The 14,334-nt window shown below is 44.9% G+C and overlaps 2 protein-coding genes across 10 annotated transcripts in view; one reads left to right on the plus strand and one right to left on the minus strand.

The window, feature by feature from the left end:
- Positions 1-622: 622 nt before the first annotated feature.
- Positions 623-2,309, minus strand: socs4 (suppressor of cytokine signaling 4). The gene is made up of 2 exons (XM_028402337.1): positions 2,237-2,309; positions 623-1,925 (listed from the first exon to the last, which is right to left on the minus strand). The coding sequence occupies exon 2, from the start codon at positions 1,904-1,906 to the stop codon at positions 722-724; it is 1,185 nt and encodes a 394-aa protein (XP_028258138.1). The 5' UTR covers positions 1,907-1,925; positions 2,237-2,309; the 3' UTR covers positions 623-721.
- Positions 2,310-10,846: 8,537 nt separating this feature from the next.
- Positions 10,847-14,334, plus strand: part of LOC114433257 (C-myc promoter-binding protein-like) — a 52,741-nt gene continuing 49,253 nt past the window's right edge. For 7 of the 9 annotated variants that reach the window (XM_028401719.1, XM_028401724.1, XM_028401726.1 and 4 more), the window contains exon 1: positions 10,847-11,128. The gene's annotated coding sequence lies outside the window, so the exon portion shown is untranslated. Of the gene's footprint in view, positions 11,129-11,606; positions 11,629-14,334 lie in introns of those variants that run through there. The other 2 variants (XM_028401722.1, XM_028401721.1) reach the window with 2 other exon arrangements.

Genomic DNA, 14,334 nt, shown 5'->3' on the forward strand with positions numbered 1-14,334 from the left:
GTGCTCTTAGATGAGAATAAATGAGAAGTTTGTGGAAGATTTTTTTTGTCTTGAAGATATAAGATCCTGATTGCTTGACAATTTACTGAACCACAATAAACTTCTTTATCCACTGATTTTATTGACATGTGTCTGTTTTTCAGCCCTGCGCCTCCTGCCGTTACACCGCTGACACTGAAGACAGCACAGATCAATATGATGGCTTCAGTTCTCCGCTGGACAAGGTAAAGCAGCTTACTATACTAATATGTGTAGCTGCTGACCATCCACAGCAGAACATCAGTCTTTAAAGACAAATAAATATTGTTATTATTGAAAAAGAGTTTGCAGCTATGTGGAAACATCGGAAGGGACTACTGATAAAGTTCTGAATGTTAATGTTTGCATATTCATAAAAAGCTGTTGGGGTCTCTGTGCCTCTACCTTCCACACCAAGTGGTTGTGGTCAGGAACTACGAAAGGTGCAGTGCAAGCAAGAAAAAGACTCATTAAAATGAGATCAATGGTGGAAATGCTCCAAATTCAAGAGTCAGTAATTCCACAAGTCCACATCTGTTATTATCTAGTTGTTCCTGTGGTCCTCCTTGGCTTGTCATGGTGCTTCAGAAGCAAAAAAACATCCAGATCCTCCCTCAGAACCTCGGAGAAGGAGGATTTCTACGAGTGATTCCTCATCTTTAAAGCTCAGATTCCAACAATAGGCTCACACTTGGTTGGACTCTCACACAGCACAGGCCCCGTCACACTTTACGTGGTACTGTCTGAGGTAGTCCCTGAGCTGGAGCGGCAGTGGCAGGTTGTCTACACCCTGGTAGGTGGTGCAGCTGCATATCACAGCCCTGCACAGGTGCTGTAGGGAGAAAGTGAAGGTCCTTGGGAGTGGTCTGGACAGGAGGGGCTCAAAGAAGAGGCAGGTAGAGGGGTCACTGTAGTGTCTGAGCAGCCCCGTCACACTGGGATCCCGGTACATACACGGGTCCCGCACATCGAAGCTGAAGCGCTTGCCGTTCTGCTCAATGCGAGCGTGGAGGGAGCGGCTGTAGCGACGAAAGCTGACAGAGAAGAGAAACTCATCCTGTGCGGAGTCTCTGAGCAGAAACGTCCCCTCAGGCTGGCCCTCCAGCAGCTCCTCCGCCTCAAAGCGGTTCAGCACACCCCAGTAACAGGAGCTGTTATTGATCTGAAGGAGATCTGGGACCAGGATGTACTCGGTGTGTCCACAACTGCCCTCTGCTGCACCATGAGGACAAGAAGGGTCCCAGTCCTCTAGACTGGTGCTTCCAGGCCCAGGGGAGCAGATGTCCTCCCAGGACAGAGGCGTCTGTGGTGGGGAGGTAGAGGACGAGACGTTGGGTTTGAGGGGAGCCTCCATGTCCTTGAGCGCACTTTGGTGGGTCGCGTGACTTTTGATGAGGTGCCAACATCGCGCCAGTTCAGACTTGGGTGAGAATGGACACTTGTCCTGCATGAGCTCTGAGACGTGGATCTTACGTTTGGACCAGAACAGCACAGAGAAGGGTCGGGAGGAACCCTGTGGGTAGGAGTGATGATGGTGGTGGTGGTGATGGGAGCGCAGAGGCAAACACTGACCCACGGCATCCTGAAACTTCTGCCGCAGAGAACGGCGGGACAGGGCCTTCCGACACACCACGTCAATGTCTCCGGATGTCAGTGCGTCCCCGAGAGCGCTGCAGCTGCACTTTCTCTCCCTGCGCCGCCTCGGGCAGGATGTTGACCGCACACCCAGCTCTTCCACAGAACCCTCCGCCTCCAGACCTGCAGGACTCGACCCGTTGCGTGAACTCCTTGAGCGTTTCTTCCCTCGCCAAACGTAACTGTCTGCGCTCCAGCTGCGGAGGCCACATTTGGGACGAGTGTCTGAGCTGCGTGGCTTCTTCTCTGACATGGCTGCTTCCTCTTCTTCTCTGTGGCACAGTGAAAAACAGAAGTTTGAGTCCAACCAGGACCCTGCTAACACACAACTTTTGAGAAATGTGTTAAAGTCTGGTTCTACCTTTCTCTGACCTTCTAGTCCTCTGGCACAAAACCAGTGGCATAAATCTACTAAAACATCAGAAACTAGTTTAACACTTACTCAGACGCTCCTTTCTTCTGTCAGAGATGTTTCATTTATACTTAACAGTTGCAAAATACCTGACCTAACGACAGACTGTGAGCAGCAGGGGGCTGCAGAATAATCTCGCTCTGCAGAGATTAATACAAGAGATTATCTTACCTTCCAACACAGTGTCAGAAACAGAGCTGCACATCCATATTCGTTGCACACGTGTGACCAGCCTGCAGCCTCGCTTCCCTCTGACAGACGGCAGACTGCTCTGCTTCCTATATAATTATGATGCCAAGTCCCTCGAGGGGAGGGGGGCAACAGTTTCCTCTCTCCACCAGGGCCGGGTCTGAATGAATGAAGGAAGGAAGGAAGGAAGGAGGGAGGGAGGGAGGGAGGGAGGATGGTGTAAGGGGAGGGTCAAGTTAATGGCAGTAGGATGTCTTCTTCTCTGTCTCACATTCATTGATGAATTCTATCTCCCAGAAAAAAGACCAAAGATAAAAGATAAGCAGAGCAGCTGCAGAGAGCTTTTTCATGCACAAAGTGAATTATTTCTGCAGTAATTCAATCTCTGCAAAAGGATTTAAGTCGTTTTATCTCAACTTAAAGCATCGGAGCACAGTTCATGGGAGCTTTAAATCTGTTTAAACCCTTTGGAGGACGCTAAACTCCAAACAGATTGATCCTCAGGTTTACCAGCAGCCTGTGTATTTGACACTTCGTATAATTAACGATTCAGCCCAGAAGAGGAAACAACAAAGCATTTTCTTCAGTTATTGATTGACTTAAAACTTCCAGAAAGTGCTGCTGAAAGGACTCGTCTGTCGGTGATGAGGTCATGCACGCAGTGTGAGAGTTGGAGCAGACTACTCGCTCTAGATGACATTTTGGAAGATCTATAATTCATGAAACAAACAGACTGCATCTATCTGACAAATAATATTACTCCCAGTGGTTCAGCGTGTGTCTGTGTGTGTGTGTGTGTGTGTGTGTGCCCTTTCAGCTCTAACAGATAAAGGATAGTCATCAATAAATGCCGGGCATCTCAGATAATGTAGTGACACTCAACTTCCTCTGAACTGAATATTTAATGTTCTTCACATTATCGCGCAGCTGAGCAGCATGATAACAACACGTGTCCTTACAAACCAGCAGGTTAATTTATTTGACTCCAAACTCCAGAAAGCGTTGTAAATAACACCTTAACATACACTTAGAACAAGCAGCAACCTCCCGGCAGAAGTGTCAAAAACTGCAGCTCCTCCCGCAGCCTCTAGGGGCTGACTCCAAAAGTGAGTCAATCCCCATAGACCTCCATCACAAAATGTCCAACTTCATGTCGTTACGTTGGAATCAAACTGTGTTGGTCTATATTGATATTTGGCGATGGCTGGAGCCTCTGACAGACGTAACGCAGCTCTTCAGATCAGAGTGACATCACAGACGGTCGTCCATATTTATTCACATTTTATGGTGGTCAGCACTGTCGCCTTACGATGAGAAGATTCCCGTGTGAATGGTTGTTTGTGTGTTTTCCCTGTGATGGACTGCTGACCTGTCCATGGTGTGCCCTGCTCCAGACCCCCGTGACCCTGTACTACAGGCCTATGCGTCTCTATAAACGACCTACACTGGTCACATGACTTCAACACCATCACGACGAAGTACTTTTTCTGCTTTTTACCCATCTACATTGATTTGATGTCAGCCGCAGAGATTCTCTCCATTAAGACAAACATGGAAATTCAGTTCGGGACGTGTCTGCTGGTCTGACGGGGTGGTTTGTTTTCTGCCATCAACCAAAGGTGCTGAAAAATCAAACTTTATCTTAAAAAGCCTGAGGATACTCTGCCTGCACGTCAATCATACATAAAGTGTGTGAGTGAGGTGCGGTTTGGAGTTTTGTCCAGAGGAAGCACTTCGAGCAGCAGATGAAATCCAGTCCAGCCCATTAACATACAACAGCCGGGACTCGACCAGGGGCTCATATCAGTCCACATTACAGAGGCATCGATCCCCGGTGCAGCACGGCCGACAGGAGCATTAATGAATAATTGATGCAGCTGTGAATGAACGGAGACGCTGCTCTGCTCCTGTTTTTATATGAAGGCTGGAACAGCCTCCATTGAAGTTTATGCATTTATTCAGTTTGCAGTCAAACACCAGGATCATTATTAGTTTTTGGGACTGTTTATCTTCTTATAAAAAGCATGAACTGGTGTTAAAATCAAATTAAATCAGAATTTCTTCTGCACAAAAAACAAAAGTTTTGCATAAACATCAGCTCGTGTGTCACAGAGCTGGACCCTGTCCGTTCAGAGATGCAGAGATGAGGCCAGACTGGCAGAAAGACCAGAAAGACAAAGCTGTCTTTATTGCTTTAAACAATGGACGACAGACAAGAGGGCAGCCCCCCACAGAACAGAGAACCACAAGAACCACAGAGCTTTGTCAGTTATTAGTGATTGTATTCTGAATTTTCTCCCTAGAGTATAGTGTGTGTGTGTGTGTGTGTGTGTGTGTGTGTGTGTGATCATGAGAATTACGGAGACGGTAAATCGAATCAGCAGGGAGTCTCTGGCTCCGCTGGTCTCCATTGTTTCCATTGATCTGTATCAGAACTCTTTGACCAGCTGCACCTCTCACTTCCTCCATCTCATCACTTTAAGAAATATTCCACATTTGCAGTTAGTTTCTACAGCTGTGATGTTCCGATGAATTCATTAAAGAAGTTTTGTCTAGTTTCTAATTAACTGAAAGTTTGTGGTCTCCGACAAAACATGAGGATTTTAGAACGTTAACCCTTAAATTCTGCTTGTTTTCTCCTCTTTGTTTGGCTTCAAACCCTTTCAGACCAAAGCGTGTCATTACATCTGTCTCTGCGGTCCTGCTGCATTTCCAGTTTTTTTTGTTTTTTTTTAAACAGTGCTTCCACATGTTGAGAACGCTTTGTAGCCATTAAGATGCAGACAGGCCTGGGTATTCATCTGCTGCGGACACACGAGCCGCCGTATCGACTTTCCTCAGGGGATGTTTATTTATGCTCGCAGCCGTTCTGCTTCCCGCAAGTAAGGTTCATCCAGAGAGGTTTCTCCCAAGCGTAACCCAAGCTAGGTCACTCGCTGTGGATCAGACACACACACTCTCAAGCATGCTGGTACACATGAGAGTGTGTGTATACACTACTGTATATGTACTGAAAAACAGTGATTGTAGTCCAAATGCTCTTGTTCTTCAGGTATACATTTAGGCTGAGTTTTATTTAAATGTGTAGCATGCATGTCACCATTTTAGCTGCCTGGGTTAGCATGCTGTCGCTAGCTATACTGTTTATATTGCATGCTGTAATGTTGTCAGCAGGACAAAGGCTGTAGTTTGGCGAGGTTTATATATAAATCCAGAGGATAAGAAAACATGTAAAATACTACGAGCAGGCCAGAAACACTAATACCCCGTTCACACTGGGGGGGAAAATGTGGCTTAAGCAGGATTCGGCCGCATCCTGATCAATCCAGATGTGTGAACACCTCGAATCCGGCTATATCCAGTTTGATTTCAATCCAGCTAGATCCACCCACGAGAGGTGGATCTAGCCGGATTGGCTCAAATGTGGCTCAGGTGTGAACGCAAATGTGGCGAGCGAATCCGGCTAGCGACGTGATACTTCCGGTTCACAGGCCGCGACACGGGACAAAAAAACACATGACACATGCGCACACGCAGTCCTACCGCGGTGTGAACGGACTCTGTATATTATGAGGCGCCACCTAGTGGTTTGGAGGACCGCAAACATGCTGGATGAAGCCGGATTGAGTGCGGACACAAGTGTGTGCTAGCCAGATTTGAAAATAGGTCTGAACGCATCCAGCTTAAAGGCTGTCTGAGCTCAATCCTACTCTAGCTGGAATGACTTTCTCCAATGTGAACGGGGCCTAAGAGCAACTGACTGGATCATGAGACACAAAGCCAGTCAGACAATCAAAAAGTCTGTGAGGAGTCAGCCCTCCAGTGGACACTTGTGGAACTGCATGTTATGTCAGTCTTGCAGCGGTGCTCTTCTTAGACGTCTTGTATAGAAAATAAAACTACAATCTCAGCCCAAAATAAGCGTATGTATACGTATCAATGCAAAAAAACAAATAACTGCACCCTTCAGACACTCTCTCAGAGCTGTAAATGTACTGGAAGCTGCAGTGTTTTTGGGAGAGACAGCAGGATGTGAGTCAACAGTGTTTCACACTCCATCAGCTCATCAAGCAAAAGGCGTCCTGACAGGACATCACAGCACCAATCAATATAAAGAGGATGAGACTCCAACACCATAATGTGATTACTGCTTATTACTGCCACATGTTGCTGAATCACCGGCACACAAGGAGGAAGAAATCTTGTTACAGCCTGTTAGCATCACACCCCCAAATATTGAGCCGTGCCTCTCACACACTTCATTGACAGATCGCTTCCTATCTAGCATTTATAACAGGGTGAGGGCAAGACTCAGTGCAGCATCATGTAAGAGTAAATCTATCCCAGATGGAGGTTGACACTCTATCGTCCTCATTATCGTCACTGCTCTCATGTTTCTCCACCTTCCTCTGACCTGTGACTGGGCTAATACTCTGACACTGTATTGATCCTAGGAAGGAGGTTAACAGCTGATTTCCTCTCAGGAAGGTCAGAGATCAGAGGTTGAGGTCAGCTTCATGTACAGTTGGAGACTAAATGATTAGTCCACTGTGAAAATGTTCATTTTCTAATATTATCTCCTCCATTGATCCTGGTCTTTAGACCACTCCACAGATCTTCAGTCAGATTTCAGTCAGTCAGATAGTTCTTCGCTAGAGGAGACGTTTGCTTCATCTGTTGTCATGTTGGAGAGAAAACCAGGACCCAGACCCAGTCTGACTGCAGACTGCTTCAGGGTTCCTTTCAGATGTTCAGACAGTCTTCTTGTTTCATGATTCTTCCACCCTGACAGGATCCACAGTTCCAGACTGACTGAGTCCTCCTCACAGCATCATACTGCCTCCACCATGTCTGACTGTATGAAGCCTGTTCTTTGGGTTCTAGCCTCTCCTTTCTGTCTCCACATGAAGACAACACCTCTGTGAGCACAGAGCTCTAGTTCAGCTTCATCTGACCAAATGACTTCCAGTCTGTGTGCTCTGTCTCCAGGTGGTCTCTAGCAGACCTCAGTCTGGTTTGGAGGTGTCTTCTCTGCAGTCTGGCAGTCCATTCCTGAGCAGGACTCTAGTGACGGTCTCCTCTGACTCTTCAGGTCCAGACCTGGTTCAGTCCTTCACTAGTGTCTCGCAGCTGTTCTCGGCTCTTCAGACTCATCTCTCACTGGTTTTCTTTCCAGGTTAAAATAAGGTTAAAATAATCATAAAACATTTATTTTAACCACATGATGTCATCAGAATCCAACGTGTTCAGCTCACAGTCACAGTTTGTTCTTCAGGGCGCTAATAATATGATACAAATTTGGTCAAATGCTCTGAATCTGATTGGATAACTGAGCTGAACCAGGTTTTAGTGGCGGTCATACATTCAGACTTTTCAATGTTTCAGCCTCCACACAGGTCAGCAGATCAGCACGACATTAGCTTCCTTCAACATCAGAAACACTCCTTCATAATGATACTTCATGTATACCTTCCATGAGCTGTGTTGTAACCTGCAGGCTCAGTGTTGATGGATGTAATTACTACAGACAACAGTTGTTGTTGTTGGACAGATTTACCAGCTCAAACCCCCCAGCAGGATGTCCCAGCCTGCATGTTGGTGAGACAGTGACTGACTGACCACCAGAGAATCTCTGACAGCCTTTCTGCCTCTCCGCAGCTTATCGGCCGCCTCACATCCTGCCTGTCTCCAGACCTCTAATGCACAGGAGAGGAGAGAGCAGCGGAGGGGATCGTTTGAAAAGGCTTGTATGGCTCAGGCTAGTCGTGTAAACATTTGCAAACCCCTCTAAAAAAATCAATAGCAGAGAGGAGAAATTCCAGTAACTCAGCGTCCGGGTGCACGGCTTGTCTTACAGCTGTGACATGCAGAGCCTTGAAACACAGTCTGGATACTCAGCGGGCTTTGACCAGCCACTCCTCCTGTATATGTGGCTAAATTTAGCAGCAACAATGGGAAATTCACTTTCAAATTTCTGGTGAGCTGAGCACCATAAAGCTCTGCTAATCAATAGGAGATTTTGCATGCATCTCTTTCTATGACCACAGGGGGGCGCATAGCTTGACTTAAATGCTCCACCGTCCTTTTATTGGGAATGAAAAATTGTAGCTGTCTAAATATTCTGGTGGATCTGGTGAGGATCCTCATTCCCTCTGCATGCCTCCCAGGTCACGTGGTCTGGAGCATGGACTCGGCCTGGTACCTGAAGCCCTTCACCGTGCCAAGTGAAACGCTCTGCAGCCATCAGCATGTTTATGATCAGACGCCGCAAGCTGTTAATCACCACTAACTCCATTAGCTGCTGTATTGTAGCAGCAGGCGGTTATGTCCCATCTGTCACCTGCGGGGCGCTTTCAGGTTTTAGAGCAGAGATGATGATCACTGTCCCTGAGTGGCACCTTCCAACATTTAACTGTATATAAACTGAGGCAAAAATGTGTTTACTGCACATAAACCAGGCACTGATGTATGCTGGGATGGAGGAGCTCTAACTTTGGGCTGAAAAAGTGACTAGAAATTGCCTTCTGCTGTATCTGCACCTGTTTAATGACGCCCAGGGGATGCTGAACGTTATTTTCTACAAAAACCATTGAATGGATGAAGTGTGTCTGGCTGCAGTGGACAGCAGAGGGCAGCAGTGAGACATGACTGAAGCGGTTAAAACTTCACAGCTTTTCAGTTTTTTAATCTGCATCTTTGTGTGTGCATGGTTTAAATCATAGCTGCAGGAGCCAGGAAAGATGAAAAGATCCTTCAAAAAATATGGGAAATATTTTATGGTACATTGTGTAGTATTAATTATTCACACACTGAAAAATGCTCCTTTCCCTGAGCACAGAATGAGCTGCTTTAAAGGCTCCAACTATTTAAATAAAGGGAAATTAAAATGTTCTCTTTAGACCGCCGGTTCTGATCGTGTTGTCAAACTTCAACATAAAGAAAGTAGTTTGTGTAGCGGCGAGTTTGTGCCGTCTGCCCTCTGAAGTGAAGAGGGGAAACCCAATTTATCTGGAAAAGCACCTAAAGAGCCCACAAGAGCATGACAAGATGTGTAAAAGAGGAAATAAAGCCAAAGATACTGGATAAATGAAGACAATAAAAACATTTGCCAGCTGCTGGAACTGACATCAGAACTGCCCTCGTCGAGTTTAATTGGCGCTTTTGACTCTGAGCCCTTCAGTGATTGAGAAAGAAATCTGAATACTGAGCTTCGGGCTGAGTCGGTCCGTTGATTGTATGTGACCTCCTACTTATAGGCTGTTAGCCAGCAGCTAATTCTCCAGGCTGAATAAGAGCAGGTCCAACTCCGAGCTGAAGGCCAGAACATGTGATGAAAGCAGCTGCGAGGAGGAGTGAAGCTTTGTTCTCCGTCAGTGGAGGTGGAGAGCTGGCACAGCCTTCCCACACAGTCACACTCTTTACCTTTACTTCTCTCAGATGCATCAAGGCGGGCACATGCTTCTTATGAATATTTCAAACCTACATGTGTTTCTTGTTTTTAGGAAGTTGTTTGTGTGTGTTCGTGTCTGTGAGGAGTTTAGTTTGAGGCTGTTTTTTTGGAGGAGGGAACATCTGATGCCTCTTTTCCAGGCATCCCCTGGCTGTCACCTCAGAGATTTGGAGAGATTTCTGCTTCTCTCCGGTGTCACAGAGCTTTCCATGGCACTCAAAGAGCCAAACAATACAATTCAACCACGGTCAGGCAGTCAGAAACCAAGAAAATCCAACTTTCTTTCATGCGTACATTCACTTTTTCTCTCAATTTGTGTGACATGTGCATAATTATGTGTTTTCATTTTATTTTTTTCAATTTAAACGCCAGACTTCACAGAAGTAACAGCATGTTCGTGTGGCACCAAGGCCGTATTTTGCACTTGTATTTCCAGATTCCTTACAATCTGTACAAGGTTATGAAAATAAACCTTGACAAAGACATAAACAAATGTGACACGTTCACAATGTAAATGCCATTTTTTCCTTTATATAACGGTTAATATCAAAATGTGCATGTGTTATTATGTGTAGTGATGGAAGTAAACAGCATGAAATCACATTAAGAAAGGACCTCAGGTCATCTGTATCAGCTGATATTATTGGCCTTAAAATAAATGAAGATGAAGATACTGGCAGATAAACTGGTTTCCAGTGGACACATGGAAAATACCATTCAATGTTGGTGTGCATATAAAAAGGATAAATAGGTCTGCTAATGGCAACACTACAAGTTTAATTACTTCATTTAAAACCACATTAAAGGGCTGATGTTATCGGCTGTATACAGGCCAAACGGAGCTGATCAATATCTGCATATCGGATATCAGCATCAAATCTATATCGTGCATCCTTCTCTATGATAATAACTGATATTATGCATCAGCTTGCATTATACACATGGCACAGAAATCTTAGTCAATTTCATGTTTTGCTGGGATGTTTTTTTTTTAGTTTTTATTATTTTAACTTTAACTTTTATTAAAAAAAATCAATTTAATGTGATTATTTTGTTGCGGTCTGTCAGTCAATGATAATGTCCCCTGAAGTCATGGAAACACGATCTCCTGTGTGTGTGTGTGTTTGTGTGTGTGTTCCCATCCCAACCAAGATGGCGGCGGAGCCGACAGCCGGCTCGGCTCTGTGACTGACAGACGAAGAAGAAGAAGAAGGAGAAGAAGAAGAAGAAGAAGAAGAAGAGGCAGCGTGGACAGCTAATGGTCAGAGCAGCAAAAACATAAAACCCCACCGGCGGTCAGCGCTCACACACACACACACTGTCCGCACTGTGATGCAGCAGCACCGGTAGAAGACACCGGCCGAAGTTGTGCGTGTGTGTGTGTGTTTGAGAGAGAGGACGAATTTAAAGGTTCACAAACGGGGGTAAGTGCGAGATGATGAACCGTTACACCGGATTTACCGAACAGCTGCGGTCGCGGCTAACCAGTGCTGTCATGCTAACTGTGTCACCTCTGTTTGTTTACATCTGTTTTTATTTACGTGTGATGATATTTCAGCCTCATGCTTTTTTCTTTGCAGCCTCATTCTTGACGCTAAGTGTGTGTCGGTGTGTGTGTGTGTGTGTGTGTGCGCCACAGGTTGTTTGCAATCATCGTGAATATATTTTTAGCCACATTAAACCTCAGGTCATGCGGTGAGAATGTCTGTTTTTGCACAGCTAAATATATAACCGCCCCCTCTCGGAGCGCCCTGCTGCACACTGATATTTTAGTTTGTAGTTTAAAAACGTAACCTTGCTGTGAGGTAGTGATGATTAAATGGGTCGTTGCACGTGTTATGTGACGGATTTGCAGCCCAGACTGGAAGGTGTCATGTCAGAGACGGAGCTCAGAGGGAAGGAGGAGATGAGTGCAGCAGCCTGTGTGAGTTTCAGGACTGTGTCAGTACACTGTGACCTGAGCCTTTTCCTTAAACAAGTCTTTTCAAATCATATGTGTGACAGAAACACCCTCAGGTCAACCTCAGTTCCTGCATTGTGAACCCATTCACACCCTCAGCTCCTGCTCGTCTCATTCATCCCTTCAGATATCATGACATTTCTCTGTGATAGACGGGATGTTTACGCTCTTGTCCGTTCATGTTCCTTGTCTTGTGGAATGCTGTCGTCTGCCACAGGAGAGCCGAACGGCTTGGACTGATTGCATAGTGTGCCTGACCCTGGCAGGATTTACAGCTGTGAGTAAAAGATCAAAAGGATAGAAAGTGTGTGAAGCCTTCAGGTTTAACCCCGGGTTCTCTCATCCTGACACCGGGGGGTGACTTCACAGAGCTGTTAGCCTCAAAGTGTGTCGGCTCTAAATGACTCAGATCATATCACACCTGCTTCTTTGAATGTAGCCTTTTTTAATTTTCTAAGAATTTCTGTGATTTTTTTTTGTAGTAGCAATGTTGAATCTCTCAGTAGAAACTGTGTCTGTATGTGTGTCATCTAGTGAGGGAATGAAAGTGGAGACTGTAAAGTGTTTCCCACAGGTTGGTGTGTTCTGATGTAATATACTGTCTGTTTAAGCTAATATAAAGATAATGTTACATTCATAGGCTGTGTCATTGTTAGTCCAAATATGGGCAAAGGTCTGAAGAGCAAGTGGACCCAACGCATTAAAGTATGAAGCTTGTGATGTCAGATGACATTCACCTGTCACTCAAAGTTGCTATCTTCTTAAAATATCCACACGTTAGGTGTTGATATAACTATAATGGGTTTATTTCTATCGCAAGCCATTCATATCACATTTTCGCCATACTTTAAACAGCGTTTTTTACGTCGTACGCCGCAGAAAACGCCGTTTTCACGTCATACGCCGTATGGCGTTTTCACAGTTTAACGTCGTACGCCGTACGGCGTTTTCCAAAGGGTCACTCATAACGCCGTAAGGCGTTTTCTAATGATCTCCGCCCCATAACTTGCAAAACGTGGTGTGTGTCCTTCAGGATAGTGTGTCAAATAACATGGAAATCAATCCAATCTGATTTAAAAAGTCAGTAAACATACGTTCTTTTCTCTGTGATTTAAGTGTGTAAGACAACAAGAAGAAGAACAAATGCTATTGTAAACAAAATTCAGTTTATTTCTTTCATGAAACATGATGGCTGTGCAGTATCCAGGCTTATATATACAGTCTTCTATGATCCAGACCGAAGCGATCCTTTTTGGCATAGGAGATCGGTGATGAATTAGTGTGGTCTGTCCTTCTTCTCTGCTGATAGGCTGATAAAGAGTAAACTGCAGTGGCGAGATCATTAGAATATTAGAAAACGCCGTACGGTGTTATGAGTGGCCGTTTGGAAAACGCCGTACGGCGTACGACGTTAAACTGTCGTTTTCTGCGGCATACGACGTAAAAAACGGCGTTTAAAGTATGGCGGAAATGTGATATGAATGGCTTGCGATATATTTCCACTTTCTCACATGAAGGACTATGGGGGGTTGACTCACTTCTAGAGCTGGACGTTAAGTGGTACCTGGAGGAAACGCTGTATTTGACACTTTTTGTCCTCACAGGTTGTTTCTTGGCTGCTCTTAATGATGAATAATGTTTTCTAAAAGTACATAATACAACACTGATGGGAACACTGCTGCAGTTTTGTCTCCTCCTTCTGGCAGTAAGATTTACAGGTAAACCAGTGTAGGAGTGTCACTGCAGATAAAAAACTCTGGCATACTGTGGAATACAAAGATATTTACCTGCTGCTGATTAATCAACATTTTTTGGAGCCTGTTTTACAACAGTAAATGTAACAAATGTTCCTTTATGTGTTACACACTCCCTTCTGTCATTCAGTGCCAACCTGTAGGCTTTAGATGAGTCTCATTGAGGGATGGCGATGCTGGGATAGGGAGAAACGTAGCTGCTGAAAATAAATGACAGCCATGCTGCTTTGCATTCTGGGTCCATCTCCCGCCTCTGTGAGTGTTGAGATTGTCCTCTCCATCTCTGATGCAGCTTGGTCGGTCCAGAAATAAGCCCTGGTGAATAATACAGACAACTTTTCCTGTTATGAAATGTATGTACGACAAAATGTGCCTCAACAGCAGCTTTTTCACAGTGTACATACATAGTTTGTTTTCTTTTATTTCTCTTCTTTAGCATTATATATATACTCACATGTTAAACTTCTTTTTACCTTTTGTTTCATATTTATTTAAACACCAACACTATAAATCTGAAATTCAGACACTTTTAATTTAATGTGTGAGTAAAACAGATTGTGGGAAGCAGATCTGATGTGTGGGATGTGAAGAGTTATTTGATAAAATCAAAATATTATCACAGCATGAAGGTCACTGTACTTCGTGGCCACAGTTTTTTTTAAAGCAAGCAGTGAAAAGGCTGTTCTAGATGTGCACATGGACAGTGAGGGCTTACATGTTCCCAGGGAATACCATCCACAAACACTAATTAGCTGTAAGCCCAGAGTATTGTCTACAGAGAGAAAGGCAGGATGGTCCCCCCCGAATGGTGGGTGGCATCTGGTGGTAGACAAAAAAAAGAATATGAGCACAGATCTCATCATCAGAAGTGAGATTCATAGCTTCTAGCCAGTCAGCTGGTTTCTCTGTGGAGAGT

Source organism: Parambassis ranga, chromosome 3 (genome assembly GCF_900634625.1).
Source record: "Parambassis ranga chromosome 3, fParRan2.1, whole genome shotgun sequence".
NCBI lineage: Eukaryota > Metazoa > Chordata > Actinopteri > Ambassidae > Parambassis > Parambassis ranga.

Bases quoted from the DNA above. Each gene is read 5' to 3' on its own strand.
- socs4 (XM_028402337.1), bottom strand. From the start codon at position 1,906: ATGTCAGAGAAGAAGCCACGCAGCTCAGACACTCGTCCCAAATGTGGC.